Source organism: Anopheles coluzzii, chromosome X, assembly GCF_943734685.1.
Source record: "Anopheles coluzzii chromosome X, AcolN3, whole genome shotgun sequence".
Lineage (NCBI taxonomy): Eukaryota > Metazoa > Arthropoda > Insecta > Diptera > Culicidae > Anopheles > Anopheles coluzzii.
This window is the reverse complement of record NC_064669.1, coordinates 13178170-13197231: the sequence shown is the minus strand read 5'-3', so window position 1 is coordinate 13197231 and position 19062 is coordinate 13178170. Positions and strand designations below refer to the sequence as shown.

At 45.7% G+C, this 19062-nt stretch overlaps 1 protein-coding gene across 5 annotated transcripts in view; it reads right to left on the bottom strand.

The window, feature by feature from the left end:
* LOC120959989 (Ca(2+)/calmodulin-responsive adenylate cyclase) overlaps nt 1-19062 on the bottom strand; it is a 58725-nt gene that overhangs the window by 7580 nt on the left and 32083 nt on the right. For 4 of the 5 annotated variants that reach the window (XM_040383886.2, XM_049609081.1, XM_049609076.1 and 1 more), the window contains exons 4-11: nt 11753-12147; nt 9453-9806; nt 8561-9373; nt 8191-8484; nt 3152-3418; nt 2884-3081; nt 2541-2803; nt 2104-2458 (exon numbers count right to left, since the gene is read on the bottom strand). In XM_040383886.2, the coding sequence (XP_040239820.2) occupies nt 2104-2458; nt 2541-2803; nt 2884-3081; nt 3152-3418; nt 8191-8484; nt 8561-9373; nt 9453-9806; nt 11753-11953 (2745 nt within the window). In that variant the 5' untranslated portion in view covers nt 11954-12147. Of the gene's footprint in view, nt 1-2103; nt 2459-2540; nt 2804-2883; nt 3082-3151; nt 3419-8190; nt 8485-8560; nt 9374-9452; nt 9807-11752; nt 12148-12258; nt 13001-19062 lie in introns of those variants that run through there. The other variant, XM_049609079.1, reaches the window with a different exon arrangement.

The window sequence follows — 19062 nt, the reverse complement described above, 5'->3', positions numbered from 1 at the left end:
GAACAAATCGGGGAATCACAAGGAATTGCATTTAATTTATTAATTAACTATTCTTTATAGTCTAGATAGTTGAGAAATTGAATATCCTTTCTTTTGGTGTGCGATAAGCCATATTCGGATAAAAATTTATTGAAATATAGCAGAAAACCCCAAAATTGCACTTCAATTTCACTGGGACTCTAACACGGGCTTAAGCAAGAGTTAATAAAGTGTCCCACAGCTATGAAAACTTCTAGAATACACTGTAAATTGTTGTGTTTTAATTTTGAATTCCTAAAAAGATCTATACTGCTAATTTCTTGAATCCACAATTTTTTTCCTCACAACCGTTTTGAAATTCTTTCCACCTCAAAATCCAGCGGAACCCTTCATAACGATTAACCCGTTCCAGTGACGTACTTGTTATACGGAAAACACGTTATGCGGGAGGCTGTTTTCCATACGATTTGTACAAAAAGTAAAATAATTAATTCCAGGATCGCAAATGTGCTGATAAAAAGGGCATATACGAACAATTTTGTCATTATTAGTATCGAGAAGATATCGTTATTGAAAAGGTGTTAGATTGATTTAGTGTTTTCTTTAATATTTCCCAAATACGCTCGATAATCCGCAAATCGATAATCCAATCCGCCCTTTTGGCAACCAAAATCATACGAAGAACAGTGTTCGATCAAAAGTAGTATTATTTGATTAAAAAGATAAATATCTTCCTATTTTTTTAACTATTAGCTTTCTGTGGACAACATGACAATGTATGTAATGTAATAATTACCTCATGAACCGAGACAAAAATAATAAGTTTTAAAAAAGCACATCAACACGCCATTCGATAATCCGCACTTGATGAAGTGTTTCTAGAACGATATACAGTGAACCCTCTCTTATTTGAGAGGCGATGGGACTGTCGATTAAGAGAGGTTTTCAAATTACAGAGGTTGAAAGTGAATGAAAGGTCCATACAAACAAGAAAGAGACAGAAAATTTAGTATGCAGCCTTAACTGTTGCTATAGGAAACTGCGAACAGAATCGCCAATTTGAGCATACATCTTTCAATAACCATGGCAACACCATACACAAATAAGAGGGATACAGATTTCAGAGGTTTTCCAAATTAGAGGAACAAAAATGTACTGGAAATCTAGGGACTGTGCAAAATGTTCAAATAAGAGAGGTTTTTCAAATTGGAGAGGTGTCAAATAAGAGAGGGTTCACTGTATTTTGGTTTGCTTCTAAGCAGATTTTGTTGTTCCGCAGAAATATTGTTTTCAAAAATAAGCAAAATCATCAGAATTGTTATTATTTATGGGTAATATTCTTCAACACGAATAAGGTGTTAAACATGTTGATTGATTTATAGCAATCACATCTACAATCCAGTTGCAGATATTAACGATCTGGAATCCTCTGTCACGAATCATGCTTGCTGCTTATTTTGCGCTCAAGGCTTTGGTTGATTTTTGGGCCATCCCTGCTTATCATGACAAGGTGGTCTAAAGGAAGATAAGCAGTTTCGGACCCCTCTAACATTTACCCCAGAGGAAAATCAGCTGCGCCAAAAAAATCAGGCCCTTCGATTTTGCTGTGTCAAGTAAAGCGGAATACAGTTGGAAGAACATGAGCTTCGTCAGATTTTGAATGCTCTGTAGTTAATCATTTTCTGCATCGTATTGCATTTAAACAAAATTGGCATTCTTATTTCGCTCGTTAATACTTTTACTATCACACTGTATGTATTCACGTTGAGTATCAGATTCAAAGCTGCATATGAATTAAACGCATCGTCCACATCAAAGTCAAAATAATACAGAGGTCGAGTCATCCAGCAGAATTGATCAAAAGGCTTGGGAAAGTTTTGGCAGTTAGATGAAAAAGCTTCATCGAAAATCAAAAAGAATTATCGATTTCGATTCTGGGGTGTTTGACACAGAAGTAAAAGTAAAGTCGATTTTATAGGCATTTTGAACAATTCCGCAAAATCTGCGCCATTGAAGAGTGAAAACGCGTGAAATCCGCCGCGCCAAACGCAAATTCCGCCGCTAGCTGTAACAGCTCTAGGATTGCTAAAACCATGAACATCCCCCGCTCGCTGACTGGCTTACCATGTTGCTGCGGGCGAACTGGTTGTCCAGGAAGTGGGCGGCCACGTGCGACGGCAGCAGGTTGTACAGGATGCGCCGGTTCGACTGCTGCAGCACGGACATTTCCTTCTTTTCCTGCGACGCCTGCAGCTGCCAGAGGAAGTCGAGCCGGGCCGTCCACTCGACCTGCCGGCCGTGCGCCAGGATCGCGATCATGAAGATCAGTATCCGGGCGACCGAGATCGTGTGCAGCGGGATGGCCGACTCGACCCGCTGGTCGTAGCAGTCGAAGATGTTGGCGTGCGACAGCTCGATAAACAGACAGTACACGAGCGCCATCAGCGTTACCAGCACCGTTTTGATCAGTATCGGCAATCTACGTAGAGCGAAAACGGGAGATTCATTAGATGAGCGGCGTAAGTGAAATTAAAAATAAAATGACGCTCCCCCCTTCCTACCTCAAAAAGATCGAAACGGAGAGAAAGGAATAGGCCGCCGAAAGGGCAATGTACTGTGGCAGGGCACACTTCCGGTGGCTGTAGTTGTTGAGTGGTTGGTGGTGCTGTTGACCAGCCGTCCAGAGGTTCGGCTCGTTTCGGTGCAGCTCGCCCGCACTCATCAGAATATCACTAGAGGAACCGACCGAGCCGAGCGACTCCACGCTCGGGATGCTTTTGGTGGTAAAGTTGGTCGTGCACGGATGGTCTGACAGGCAGGTGAACTAGCCAGGGGATGTTGGGAAAGATAAACAGTTCCAGTAGTCGTTTTTTTCTCTCTCTCTTTCTCTTAATTTCTACTTACCACGTTCACCTGTCCGACGGAGTACAGCAGCACGATGGTGAAGATGGTAATAGCCAGCCGCAGCGAGAAGCTCTGCGACAGGTCCCAGAAGATCCACTTGAGCCGCACCGCTAGCAGCAGCATCAGGATGGCGCTAATCCACACGAACGCCGTTAGGAACAACAGTAGAAGAATAAGCGTTCGTGGTAGGGCCGATATCTGCGGAACGAGAGGAAATAAATTATGCGCGCTCGAAAGTCTTCCCTCATCGGTCGAGCTGAAGCCTTACCTGCAGGCCAGCACTCAGTATCAGCAGCAGCAGGCTGCAGCCCATCGCGGTGGTGAAGCCGAGATCAAAGTCCTGATGGTACTGTCGCTCCTTCTCCTTCTCGCGGAACTGCAGCGAGATGCGCTTCACGTGCACCGACTTCTCCCGGTCGACGCTCCGGGCCTCGATCGCCTGCGACAGGAACTTGTTGACGCGGTTCGTCGGCTGATGGTACACGCTCGAGTGGCGCTTCTTGAACGGTCGCTTAAACTTGTCCGTCACCTTGTTCTGGAGAGGAAGAGTGTGTGGAGTAACCAAAGAAGAAGAAGGAAAAGAAGAAGAAAACAAAAACGACACCAAAATGTTAGCTACACGGTGCTGGAAATATTGGGAAATGGTGTACTGTGCGCGAAAACGCTTGGAGCGCACTGCTGCTCTATGCCTCGCGCTCTGTGTTTGTTGTTGCCCCTTGTTCAAAATAATGGCCCCCAAAAAACAAACACAAAAACCAAAATGTCCCCACAATCGTCCAGGAGGGGTGTGCGCGGGCGTGTGGGCAGGTGACACAACACGGCATTTTGCGATGGCAATTGCGGTGGTTTTCGATTTGCGGAGTCAGAATTAGTTTACAAGACACAGCATCTCCTATTTCTGCAGCTCTCGGCTAGGTGCACTAAAACGGGTTTAATTAATTACACATACACATACACACACACACACGTGTATTACACTCTTTCCTGGGATGCATGCGCCCAATGTCCCGTGCAATGACTAGTTGTCGCTAAATGTCTAGAGGCTCTACGGAAAGCATCGTCGACTTTGGAAAACTAACGAACTCATTAACACATGCCCAAACACACGATCAACGTTTCTAGTAGCACAGCTAACATGCAGCGTATGTATCCTGAGCGACGTATGGACGGATGGAACCAGCCGACCCAACCCAGTTCGAATGTGAGATGTTTTTGAGGATGAGATAAGGTTAGGATATTGGTGCTTACAGGGTTTTTCAAGTCATTTTGCAATGTGCGCTGCATATTTTGTCGAGCATGAAATTTACTAGTCCAATGTTGATTTTATCCCATCCAAGTTTAGTTTTGACAGTCCTGTCGAGGTGCAAATTTTCCTATATTTTCTACATTATTTTACACATTTTGACACATTTTATGCCCAAAACCGCAAAGAGGAAGACTAAAGATTTAACATGATGTGTCGTTTGACCCATAACTCGTTTCATTCACTGAGTAATTAGCGTTCAAGATTCGGCCATGTAAGTTCTGATGGAACGACAACGAGTTATATCTCGCACATGGAAAGATTCATGCATCTTTGAAGATTCATGATTACTCAACTGTTTCTGGTCGTATAATTATTCTTCAAGGATTAGTGAATGCAATGATTTTATTTTTTGTATTTACTACGTCATCTTCTTCTAGATATAGTCAAGCGCTATCAAGTCCAATATATGCCAATGTTACCACCTCACTGTTCTTGTCTCGGTCTCGGTCTCGGGGTCTCGGTGAGAATCAAACTTCTTGCGATTTGGTGGACTACTAGTCTACATCCTCGAAATTCAATTCAAAAATTAGGAATTCTCCCCAAATTCCGAGATAGATGAAAAAATGATATTAAGTGCTTGTAGATACTTTAAATTTAGACAGATTTAGCTACTCGAGCATCTTCAAGGATTCGTGAATCTTGAATCTTCGTGACGATTATGAGTAGATTCGAATAATTGAATCTTAAAATATTCATGACACTAGTAAACAACGAGGGGAGACAGATGTTCCAGCAATCCCATTGTTAGACACATACCATCGATAATTCCGAACAAAACACCAGCGCGACCTCGATGACGATGTTTAGATGACGATGACTTACGTAATAGATTCCAACATGGAGATGACACAAAAACACACAAACGAACTGTATACCGATAGACAACTATGGTGGGAAAATTCGAGCACGGTTGATATGACTGGGAGAGCATTAGTGACTTCACGGGCAATAACCGGGAGCGAAGGATGAACGTGAAACGATATCGAATAACAGACATGAGTAAGGGCGAAAACAAGGGAAAACACTATCTATCAGCTCAACTACACGCTAGACGCCGTGAGTTGTCTATACGCAAGCCAGGCATTGGGTTTGGCGATTTGCTCTCTACGACTCTACTACTAATTAAGCGATGCGTGCACATTGCTTGTTGCCTTAAGTTTGGAGCGCGAAAATGGAGCACAAAAACAAAACAGAAAAACAAAAAAAAACCAAACCAGAGCAGAAAATAATGCATGAAAATCAAACACATGTAAGGATTGCAACACATCAGTTGCATAGGTTGGAGCTAGATTTAACTTAATCTACACACAAAATCAAAATCCGCATGAAAGTGGGGTGGAGCTTCGGGTGGTGTGTCAAAGCAAGGGGAAGAGGACATGAGGTGGTTAGGAAAGTAACAGTAGAAGGAAAGAATATATTTTTAAAAAAAACACGAGAGAAGGAAATAGAAAGAAGAAGTAAAAGAAACAAAATGAACATAATAGTAAGCAGTAGGTCCTCACGTTTGATCCACTCAACTCCGAGTCGTAGAGCGAAACCCTGGTTTCCGCGGTACCGGTTTTACCTCCTGCGATGCCGCCGCCGCCGCCGCCGCCACCACCACCGGCACTGCTAGCGCCACCGCCTGGCCCCCGGAGACCGACGGCAGGGTACGGGCTAGCGTGAAGTATGCGCTGCAAGTGGAGCACCTGCCGATTGGACCGTGGACGGACGAATTACGAGAATCGTGTAGAGAGAGAGAGAGAGAGGGGTCGCTTGTGTACACAATTGAGACATTGGCGAGCACTCAGGGGAAGAAGGGAGTGAAGAGGAGGGAGTGGGGTAGAGTGCGACTAAAAAGCGGATTGCAGATGCAGTTAGGTCGTGTCCTTTTGGTGCCGGACGGGGCACTAATGCATTATGTGCTGAGTGGAAAAGAGTGTGACATGGAAGTTTTGTGCGCAGGATGCATATGAAATGGCAAATTTGGCAGTGGAGTGTCCTCAACGAAACCCGAACGAAACAACTCTTCCCCCACAATGATACGGCCAATCGGTTTTGGTTAGAGTGAAATAAGTCCGCCTAGCAGCTCTGTTTTGTTCGCGTGAAGCATTCCACGTGTCTTGATGTACTCCAACAGCGTTCCCCAGGCTATTCCTTACTCCCAATGACGTACTACATACTACGGCGAGGCGTAACGGGGGGAACGGCGAGACGTTCAGTGCTGCAAAATGTCACGAGTATCACAAGATGATCAGCAATGAAAACAATGAACGTGGTAGCTTGATGCTCATTGCTGATACTCACTAAAAGTGCGTCATGACATGACATGAACGCGACAAGCAAATGCTTCCGACCAACGCGATACTCTGACTAACAAGCTGAGATTAATACCGAAGCAAACATTATCATGATCGAATGCCACTGTTTTAGTGACCAACACTCATGACTGAAACGAAGCTCAAATCAGATTACGTACACAACAGAGATGATCAGGGGTGAGACTCAAACAGTTGGTGGACCAATCACATGCTTGGTGACATTTTGTTTAGCACACAACTCTTGGTCAGTCGCAACATTTTGTGTCGGTGATCATCACGATAGTCATGGGAGTCTCATTGAGTCATTGAGTCTCACCTCTGATTATCACAGTAGAGCTTGTGACGCTGACATAATTTTGTTTCAGCCGAAATTTGTCATGACTATGTCAGTGACGTTTTGCACAACTGATCACAGTAAAAATAGTCATGACATAGTGACTGACTAAGCGTTGGATTAAAAAAATTTCAAGAAGCATGCATTAATCACGCCAATCGTTTAGAGTATCACCTCTAGCTATCCTTATAGAGTACGTGACGCTGACATGGATTTTATTTCAGTCGGAATTAGTCATGACTATGTCAGTGACATTTTGCATAACTGATCACAGTAAAAAAAAGTCATTACTTAGTGGCAGACCAAGCGATGGTCACAAAAATGTCACGAAGCATGTTTTGTCACACCAATCGTTTTGAGTATCGCCTCTAGTCATCCCTATTGAGTACGTCACGCTGACATGAATTTTGTTTCAGTCAGATTTTGTATGTTATTGACAGTGACATTTTACAGCACTGAGCAGTTTCATGAAAAACCCCGCGCATGTTGTGTGTGTGTGTTTTATGTTGTTTTTTTCTGTTACCAGCAATGATGGGAGAGGAGGAAACTGAGGGGAGGAGTGTATCGGTGCAAGCAATCGAAAAGAATGACGCTTTGCTACGATTTACAGAGTGTGTGACAAACATAATTTGCCGGAACTTACCGGATCCTAAAATTAAAGAGAAGAGAAAGAAAAAGCAATAAACATAATACAGTATTTACAATCAGGGAGCAGTGTCGGAGAGATAGAGGAGAGCGGGGAATAGGGGGAGGGGGCTTTTTGGTGAGCAGAAATCAAATTCGGAGTATTCGGGTTACAATTGTAAGTGTGTGTGTATTGCACCAAACGGAAACGGAACGACAGACGCCACGGTACAACATCGAATACGGGAAAGGCGCACAAGGACTGTTCTACACAATCAAGGAATTTGATACCACTAAAGACACACAAACACACACACGGACACATACACAGAGACGGACAGATACAAACACACACAAACACACGTTCGAAACAAACATGCGAACTGAATTGCCATGTACAACGGACGGAAAACGGGAAGGTTTTGTATGACGGGATTTGGAGCCATTCCGAAGTGGCGAAGCGCTCTTCGCTCTTTATCATCTCGCCAGCCAGAGTGAGATTGATTTTCGGGTGGCGATTTTCTTGGAGCCGAGAGTAAAGGTAAACCACGTGTCCGGGAGTGTCAAATAAACATGTACACCGGAGGGAAGAAACGGAACGGTTCCACGAGGGTACCAGGACATTACTGAAAGCTGCGGAACACGCAACACGGTTACACACGGCTGTGCAGAACGCTAAAATGGAAGAACGTTTGAAACGGCAAAAACAACAAAAGAACGCTACCGCAAAACTCTGTCATTACCTTGCGCGCATTCTTGTCGAGAAATAGTCCACCACCGCCGGCGCTGCTCGAGCCGGCGCCGCCACCACCGCTGCAACCGGCCCCGCCAGCACCGGGGCCGCCTGCGCCACCGCTCGTGCTGGGGTAGGGTGAGCCGGGACCGCCGGTGGCCATGTGCGAGAACGGTACCGGCACGGAGTATTTGATTGTGTGCAGCAGCTGCACCACCACGTTGGACACGTTGCGGAAGGACAGCTTGCGCCGGTTGGCCGCTCCCAGTGCCGACCGTACGCCGAGCGTGTTGAGCATGAGGGGCTGCGCAGGGACGAACAAAAAAGCTCACATTAGTTAGAACCGGGACCGCTCTGCTCGCCCAATTCCTCCCGCTTACCTTGCGCCGGTGCGCAGGCGGTACGATGAAGTACGTATCGATCTCGTTGTCCCGCAGGTACGAGTCGCGCGTGTCGCCGTGGCCCGCCTCCACCTCGTACTCGCCGCCGAGCGCGTCGAGCGTGGCGCGCGTCACGTGCACCCGGCCCGGCTCGCCGCCACTCTCCATGTGGTTCGCGAGCGTCACATCGTTCGACCAGACGTCGAACTGCCACTTGCGCAGCCCGAGCACACCGCACAGGACGCGCCCGGAATGGATGCCGACGCGCATGTTCAGTATCACGTCCGTCTGCTCCACCACCGACGCGATCGCGTCGATCATATCCAGCCCCATCTCGACCGCGCACCGTGCGTGGTCGGCCCGCGGGTCCGGTATGCCCGACACGCAGTAGTAGCAGTCGCCCAGTATCTTGATCCGCAGACAGTGGTTGTCGTGCGCCAGCTGGTCGAACCGGCCGAACAGCTCGTTCAGCAGCCGCACCAGCTCCTGGGCGCTGCACTGGGACGCCAGCACGGTGAAGCCGACGATGTCCGCGAACAGGATGCTCACGTTCTCGTGCTTCTGGATGTAGATCTTGTGGAACTGGCCCTCGACCGGCGACAGGATGTCGTTCTTCATCTCCATCGCGACGTGCTGCGGCAGCACGGACAGCAGCAGCCGCTCGAGCTTCTCGTTCTCGTCCTCCATCTCGAGCCGGGCCGCGATGCAGTTGCGCGTGTCGAGGAAGGCGCGCCGCTGGGCCCGCTCCATCATCACGTTCACCACGAACCCGGCCACATTGACGCCCACAAAGATGACCATGTTTGCAGCCAGCTGAAGCAAAAACAAAACAGAATGGCAGAACGGTGGTTAGTGCTCGAGCGCAATTGCAAGGGAGTGCCAAAGCACAAACCTGCTGGTAGGCGAGATACTGGAAGTTGCCGGTGTAGATGTTGTACCCAGTCAGACCGACGTGGATCGACGGAAGGATCAGCCCGAACAGGGCGGCCTCCCAGATCTGCAGCGGCATCATCGCGTACGACAGGAAGATGACGAACACGATCTGCCAGACGCCCTCGGCCATTACCTCGCGCGTGTCCACCGGGAACACGATGCCGACCGTCGGCATCGAGATGAAGCAGAACGCGGCAGTAAAGAACAGGATGCCGTAGCACAGGTACGGCAGGTGGGAGTCGCGGATCAGCCGGAACTGCAGCAGACCCAGCACCACGGTGAACAGCAGGCACATGAACGTGTTAAATACATTCTGTAACGAGAAAGACCCAGAGAGAGGGAGAAAGAGAGATAGGGCATTAGATAGGCAACTTTAATGTGTGCGTTTTTTTCATAGTTTCTTCTCTTAACCACAACACGCCACTATATTCGAGTGTTTGTTTTTGCCAGTACAATGGCCGCGTCCGTAATGTTGTTTGCACGCGGTAGACAGTGCGCGATTCAAATAAAAAAAACGGCTACCTTGTTTGCGAAACCTCCACCAAGAGGATGTCAACAAAGAACAAACACCCGTGTGGCGTCATCACAGTCACCTCCCTCCGCTCAAGATGGCGCGGGGAGTAGAGGATATCTCATCTACAAAAAAAAACCCTTCCCAAGTAGAGATGGGCAAAAACTGATTCACATTCAGGCGAAATGAATCTTTGAATCTAAAACTCAAATATTGAGAGTGCACTTACGTTTAATCAGGTAGTTGCAAAAGAAAGATCTGATTCGTTTTTTAAATGATCTTAGGATATTCTTCAACAATAGTTGCTCTTTTAGCTCGTCATCATCAATGGCAAATTGAATATAATTCATTTATAATTTGTTTAGAGGGGTAAAATCACACAAAACGAAATACAATAATCTGGCAACTTTTGCAACAACAAAAACATTAATGACATACCAATCCAAATGATGGATCGCGACGAACGAGTTCACCGGTATGGCTGATTAATCTCTAAGGATTCTGGAATAACTGAAGATCCATGAAGCTCTGTCCAAAGAGTTTTCCTTTTTTTTTTGTTGTGTTTTTCAGTGTATATAGGCGATTTGAATTCGTCAACTTCGTGGTACATTCATCAACTCGAACGATCCAATAACACACTCGTAATGAGCTCAAGCCCGGAATGGACCGTCCCCCCATAGTAAGGACTGACTATCCGGCTACGTGGTATTGAATAAAGCCGTGAAAGCCTGTATAGGCCGGTATGTCCGCGTAGGACGTTTACGACAAATAGAAGGCGATTTGAATTCATTCTGAAGTATTCCTTAACATAGATTTGTTTCGCCATGATACCGGTTCGTTTCATAGCGATTTTGATACTACTACGTGTAGTACGTAGTAGTACGTCAGTTTTTATTCCTGAATATCGCATTACAGGGTTTTCCAAGTCAATCTTTCGAATCTGCAAATCATTATTCACCACTTCCAAGATGATTTTCAACAGCTACCAAATGTTGTATTTGCATCAAAACTTCAATTCTTACACATAATTTTCAACGCATCATAAAAAAAAGTCAAACTCAACTCAGCTTGAGACGTGTTGAAAATCATGAGGAAGAAGTGAAACATTGTTGTGATGCAAATAAAACATTTGACAAAACATTTGTTGAAAAACATCTCGCAATTAATGAAACATATTGAAGACATTGGAAATTGACTCGGCAAACCCTGTATAGATGACCGATGCTTCACATCTACACGTATGCTGCAATAGTTAACGTATTGTATGTTCATGAATCTCTTGAGATTCATAAATCTCAAAATGATGTATCCTGCTCCAACGATTTTTCAAAGTCATGTTTGAATTTTCATACTCAGACACTATCGTTTTCTTATTCAAACTTCGATTATCTCCAAACATTTCACAAGCTTAGCAAATAACGATGTTAAGGGCCATTTTGACGTCACCTTTAAATAATGAGTGGATTTTTGAATCTTGTTGTTATACTAAAATACTAACTGAATATATCCAACTTGTACAGGTTTGAACTAATGCTTGATATTGATGAAGATGCATGCTACAATGGCTAGAATCATAATCGTTAAAGATTCGTGAATCTGCACAATCTTAAATCATAAACTTAAAGTTCTTGAATCTTTAAATATTCGTTTCAAGATTCAAATCACATTTCTCATACCTGACGATTCATATGAACGAATCGTTACGACAGATTCATGAAGCACAACACTACTCCCTAGGTGCTACTTACATGCAGGGTCGGTGCTTGATTGTAGCCTAAACTAAGTCCACCCATGACGCCGCACAGGATGACCACTAGCGCCACCACGCCGGTGACGGAGAAGCGCTGCAGCTTGAGCGTGTAGCGCTGGTACAGACTCTCCAGTTCGTTGTTCTCGAAGCGCAGCTTGTTCCACGGCCGGCCGCGGGCCGCATGCACCGCGTGGTCCATCCTGACGGAACGGAATTCTGACCGGTATTAAACGCCCAGAGAAAGTGCTGCGTCGTGCTTTAGTGACGTCACGCACACACACACACACTGGTGGGTCGCTTCTCGCTAGAGCACCTTGTCGTTGTCGTTGTGGCGATGAGCAGGTTTTGTTTTCTTAGGAGCGAATCCTTGGGCAAACAACTCCCGCGTCAAGTCTGTGAAATGGAAAAGAGCAAAGGTCATAATGGAATAAGTAAACTGAATGACGGGAGAGGAAATAGAAAAACCTGAATAGTAACACACTTCAACAATAACGCTCCACACACCTCAGAACAGCTCGAGACCTGCCGGGAAATGAGACGGTCGAGTTCGACTCAACAGTACTCATTGGGTGCAGTGGAAAGCGTATCCAACGCAACTACTACTTGACCCGCGCACTTCACCCGCTCCAGAATTGCACTCTCCTAACGCATGTGTGTGTGTTTTATGCGAAACATCATTTCCTCCACATCCGGGGTTCAGGGCCTTTTCCAAGACTTTTCAAGGATCAAGTCGTACACAAACAAACAACGCGGGAGCTACTGAGATATTTGTTTGTTTCAATTTGTTCTCAAGTGTCGAGGGGGGGACACGGCGATGATGATGGTTTCAAGTGTTGTTTTTCTAAGCTTTCGGTGAAGAAACGCCCACAGATGCACACTCACACATACACATACACGCTACGCCTCTTATCGACAGGCGTAGGACATTGGTGCCGACGAGGTCGCCGAGCAGTTTCCGGCAAGGAGAAGAACACAACGCACACCGAATATTTACTTTCGGCTAACGATGCTCTAACCACCGCCAGCAACCGCCACTGACAGGCTTGCTGGTAAGCTTGAACAGTCGTCGACGTCGATTGTAGCAAACGCGCTGCTTTCCCGATACCGAAAAGGATCAATTAAGCACAGCTCGTACAATCCCCGCCGACAGTCTGGTGGGCAGGTAGGTTATCGCTCCGGCTTTATCCCGAGTGCCGCGTGAACACACTGCGCGGAAGGGCGCGTAAAGAGCAAGACTGGATGACGATGGCAGATCGTCCGGGGCACACCGTATCACCTACCATCATTACCATGCGTTCTTCTGTAGGGGGCTTACAACCGGTTCTGCCGGTGGAAACTCTCTCGCACTAGAGCACGGTATGTATGGCAGTGTGGGGCACAACTGGCACCGTGGAATGAATCTCTCTTACTTAAACCTTCCAAAAAATAAAGCTTTATTAACACGAATGCCTTTTGCTTCATTTAGCTAAATAGTATATACACAGGTAACATGCACATGACACTTGTAAGCATGTGTATATTATTTATTTTATTTAAAGTGAAAACACACACATTTTTTAATTAAAATGGAAACAATGCTGTTTACTGATATTCACCTCTCGTGGGATGTTTTTCAACTTCTGTCACAAATATAATTCATCACAGTCGTTTAATAACATAAATCTAAAAGCTCCACAAATATGCCTTTTACAGGGTTTTCAATGATATTAATGACGTGTTCAGCGAGTTGTTGATTCGTTCGGGCATATAATTGACACTTTCAGCGAGATATTGAATTGTTCGGAAGCAGGCGTTGACATGTTCAGCGAGATATATTTTTTGTAAAAACAGAGAGAGCTTAGTTGCGGGCCTGATAGTAATACCACCATCAACAAAAAAATAATTGTTATAATTGCTATTCTCTCATAAAGCCGTGGATTTTGTTAGTGATTCGCCTCATCCGTAGCAGCTGCCAGTTAGAGAATTACAGAGTTTTCCAAGTCAGGTTCTAATGTAAACGCTGTTATCCACCACGTGCAAGATTTTAATCCACATCAATGTGATGTTTCATTTCCATCATCATAATTTTTTATTTCTTCAGCATGATTTTCAACGCGACTCAAGCTGGATCGAGTTTGACAGTTCTTTGTCATGTGTTGAAAATCATGTTTTGAAACTGAAATTTCCTTTTCAAGCATAAATACACCATTTGACAGCTGTTGAAAACATCTTGGAGGTGAATAATTATGTGCAGATTCGAAAGATTGACTTGTAAACCCCTGTATTGTATGGATGTATTGGTTTTAGCATTGCTTTGGCCCTAGAACCAATTATTATACTTCTCATACATGCATGGAAAACAATTCTTTGATTTACGAGGTAGTTACTTGCCCGGACTAAGCTCGTAGTGCGATGGTCCGCTGCAATTACTAACTACGATTCAACAATCAATGTTTTTTTTTCTGCAAGTAGAGCGTTCTATGTCAATCAACCTCGACATGACAGTCAACTGTTTAATTTACTCTTTACGTTGATGGAAGACTTTGGTAAAATTCCATTAATTCGCGTCCTTGTAATCATCATTGCACAATACGCAAAACCAAAAACCTTATCAATCATTACATTACAATCATCATTACATTGTATGTCTTTAAATCCAATGTAGATTGTATTGGAAATTTTAAATGCGCAGTGTGGTTACAGTTATTGAGCGGTCCCCATAGGACCCCAAGCTCCCGTACCTCTCCGGCTCTTTTTTCCCCCGTAAACAACATTTGCATACGTAATCTTCCCTTGTCCCTTTGGCTTCTACCGTGGATCTGATTTTGGGTTTTGATCACTGTCAAAGATTGGTGTGAATTCTCCAACGATCGAAATTGGAACTGCCCTCAGTTTCAGGTAATGGGGAGCGCTGGAGAGCTTAAGGCATTCCATGACGAGGGGTACTTGAGCAGGTTGTGTGCGTCGAGCAACAGGAATTAAAATATGGAAATCAATTACATCAATCGGTGGTAACGAGAGTACCTCTCCCCCTCGCCATGGTAACCACGGAGTTGGGGGGGGGGGGGGCAAAGGCATGTTAAAAGGTAATTTCCATTTCCCCTCCCACTCCCACTTGCTGAGCCTGTTTTAAATTGCACAGCTTTGACGCAAAACTGGCACCAGACCTCCGGCTATTCTGATACTGAATCGCACCTGAAAAATCAATATTGAACGCAAACTTTGGCACTTTCAGGACCTGCGGGTGGCTGGGCCAGAGGATGGGCAGACCTCCTCCGACAGGAACACAGCACTTGCCACCCCCGACAACAAGCCAGCACATCCACCAGGGCGTATCCACACACAATAACAAAATTCCTTCTCGAAACCGAGCATGCCGGGCGCGCCACTCGTGGCACGCGTGTGCTATGTGTGTGTCTCGCCCGATCTAGAAGAAGGTTTTGACGTGTTCGGGTCAACGCTGTCATCGATCTTTGACGCAGCAGCAGCAGCGGTAGCAACCCCGCGGCTCGATTAGCGTCATACGAGACGCGTGCGAAACTGGTTTCTTTTGCCACTGTGGGTCGGTTTTAACGAGAGCGGAGGGCCCCACCGGAAGGCGGAAGATGACGCCGTCTGACGAGGCGCGGAGACACACCACACACCACCAACAATAATCATAAAGACGGGGGATGAAGATGGAATCACTTTCAGTTTCTGTTTACGAGTTTGGTCCGGGCGTGTGTGTGTGTGTGCGCGCGCGATATGGTTGGCTTCTTTTTTCTATCTCTCTCTCTCTCTCGCTCTCAAAAGACGCAACTTCCTAATGTCGCAACTTCTATTGGGGGAGGAAGGTTGTTATGTGTGGTATCGAAATTGGTAAATGAATGAAGACGCAGCGCACAGCGCCAACACCAATTGACATTGGACCGGTTGGTGCCGAATGCCCGTACAACAATCCACCCATCATCATTGAAGAAATGGGCATCGTTTGACATTTGACCTCGAAACTTCTTCGTGCGTGCGTGTGTCACGTCTTTCCACCCGATCTCCAACCCGAGGGTAACGAAGACAATTGGTTTCGATATTGAGCGGCTCTCCAATAAAATTCGCCTGTGATTGCGACTGCCCAGACCGCATCCCACTACCAGACCCCCCCTAGCCCCAGGTGTTGATGCCGTTACGGCTATTTTCGGGTGGGTCAACTTCCTTCACAGTAGGTGCAATATAATGCAAACTCCGTGTGGGGGTAATTGCTACCATGTGCTGTCCCCCAGGTGCTGCACTCTGTGCGGGGAGAATCGGCGCACGGTACTTCCAGGGCGGACATTAAGCTTAAAATGTTGAATACCGATATTTAAAAAGTAAGTAAATCCGAAAATTCCCTTATTAACATCCATAACTTTGAGAGATAAGACGATTATGTGGAGAATTGTGTCAAATTCTTATTGCAGATGTTATCGTAGACCAGCCAGCCAACAATTATCGTGCTAAGCAGAATTCCAGACAAGAGGAAACTTCATCCACTAAGGACATGGAAAATAAGGACATTGGGGAACGCTTAATCAAAATACAGTAGCACCATATTTTAAAACTCCAAAAACCATGAGCAAGTGATATTAAAGAAACTTAGAGTACCCACAGTTACCGACCAACTCAATCTAATTCTGAAAAAGACAGCTACTATGGTAGTGGAATAACGATACGACATATCTTAGCAGTGTTTAAGCTACGACAAAGAAAGAAAATCGTACAAAGTATGGAATAATATTGATGAAATATTAGCAAATAACGTAGAAAAAGGAAACAACGTGATGAATTTCTCAATAGTGATAAATATCTACAACAAAATTTAATGTAATTATATTTGTTAGTAATAATAGTACAAGATTATAACGCAAAGAGGCATCTATAGAACAAAAAGTAGAGGTGAAAGAATTGAGAATTTTGTTTACAATTAAAAGTTTATCAAAACACAAAATTACGGGATTTTTGATAACGTTATTGGCATGTTCAGCAAGTTGTTGATTTGCTCGAGCATATAGAGTCAGTTATTCAGCAGCGCGATTCTAGCATATAGAGGTTAATTCAGCGAGATATTGAATTGTTCGGGAGCAGTTGAAGAGTAGCGGGAGTAGCTATGTTCTGCAGTTGAAACTAGATAAGCATTATGTCGACACATGTTATTAATATGTCGACATATTAAAATTTCAACAGCCTATTGGTGCCTTCCTTTTGAAACTGTAAGCCATTAAGTAAGAACAGTTTTCCCTTATTGTGTAACCCCCTTTCGTTTGCAATGTATGTCTGGGAAATTAAAAATGATTAGATGAAGTTGGTTTTTATCACGAATCTCATTAATTCACACTTATTTCGGTTATTGATACAACAATTTTGTTGTCAGCTATCAATAAATATTTTTCCCCACTATTCGTTTTGAGCTGTCGGTACACAGTGGCGCCATCTGGATACCACCAACAGTGCCAGAGCACGCTGGAAGATCATCCGAAGAATGAAAATAGACAAACGATACATCCAAATCGAGTCAAGTGAAACCCCCATTCACCAATGTCCGCCCCATTGCGCTGAGAGGAACCACCGTGCAAGCGCGCCCTGGCGCAAACAACTCACGCGGAGCTCACTCAGATTTGTTGCTTTGTTGTGGCTGTCGGAAAATTCTACCGACCGTCCGCGCCGGGGCCCGTCGATAATGTAAGCTGACAGGCCCAACCCCACGGCTATTTTTCGTCGCTCTAGCTCTCGTAAAGAGGCGAAGACGACCGATTTGGAAGATGGTGCACCCAAAGTTCGCCAGCGCTTGCGAGCGGCGGCAGGTTCGTCAGCAGCGTGAAGTTGACACACCAAACCACCGCAACGGTCCGCACTGTCACGCGCAGCGCACCACCTCCTGTGGGAAAGGTTTTGGAGCAGGAATAGATTTAAAAGGACAGCGCGCGCGCCACCAACAGCGGGCGTGGGTGTTGCGTCAGCAGCTTCTCTCTCGCTGTGCCTCGGACTCTGTATTCCCCCGCTGGAATTTCAGCACATCTTCGTACGCGCACTTGCAGAAGGGCGGAAGGGGGTTATATATGCCCGGGGCCTCAGGTGCAGTAGTCGTGGACTATATATGCAATGCAATTAACCGAAACGGTGCACACACACACACACACACCTGTTCTGTGTGGACATCCGCTGACGTGGAAAAGGAGCGGCGTAAAATACCCACCACACCTCCTCTACTTCCGTCTATTTCCTCAAGAAACGAAATGGCCTCAGTGCTTGAACCTCGAAACAGGTGTGATTGGAATGGCGGAACTCGAAATCAGCCGTCCATGAGATATCGTTCATAAAAATAGCCAGGCCGGAAAAGAGCGTCAACAAGCCTGAGCTGGGGTGATTGCACAGTGGAATTTCGTTAAACTTCGGATGATTTTACACTACATGAGGAAGACGACAACATCAGGAACAACGCCATGGAATGATTCAAAACCCGATGGCGTGTTGGCCTGATTTTCGGGGACATCTTCTCGGTCTGTGCGTCCGAGACTGTTTCGAAATTATCAACCAAGCGCGCAGGGCGCGTTGTAATACAGCGGACCCGGACCCGCATTATTAATTAACACTTTAGCGCCCCAAAGGGAAAGGAGGTTCAGCGTTAACAGCGTTGGAAACCCTTCGTGCAGTGACAATTGTCAATAAGTGTCGCGTCATTCAGATACTACACGGATCTTCCGACCAGGGGAGAGCGGGTGCGATATGTAATACCAAACCTCCCCCTCCCCTGCTGTTGCGATCTACGCACGATCTAGTGCGCACGACACCCAAGAGCGGCGAGTCGGGTTGAATGTTAATTGAGTGTTTTTTTTTTCTTCTCGCAAATGAAAGCCGAGGCACAGCAAAAGACATAAAAAAATACACACGCATCTAATCCCGCATCTGCTGTTAACTGTCTCCTCCCATGGCACTATCTTTGAATTGGATGGTGATTTTCGTTGAGCATTTTCTAGAAATCTTGAGACACTTAATTCCCCGGCGCTGCTTCTTCGCCGAACGGGCGTTTTGGAGTTGGTTTAGAGTTTCCCGCCCCGTTAAAATCGATACAATTTGTGGGCACAGTCCCCACACAGCCAGGACACGACACATCGCCGCACTGGACGGAACCACAGACGAAAATAGCTCCACTGCACACGCACACGCACGTCAAAGTACTGCACCATGCAGAAAAGATGCGAAAATGCGGCGCCATAGTTACGTGAAGTTAAGGTCCCTCAACAGCAGGGGATAGAGTCCACCTGAACAGGCTGAAGAAACATTGGAGCAGCGGGCGCACTCTTGTTTGTTTTGTACAGC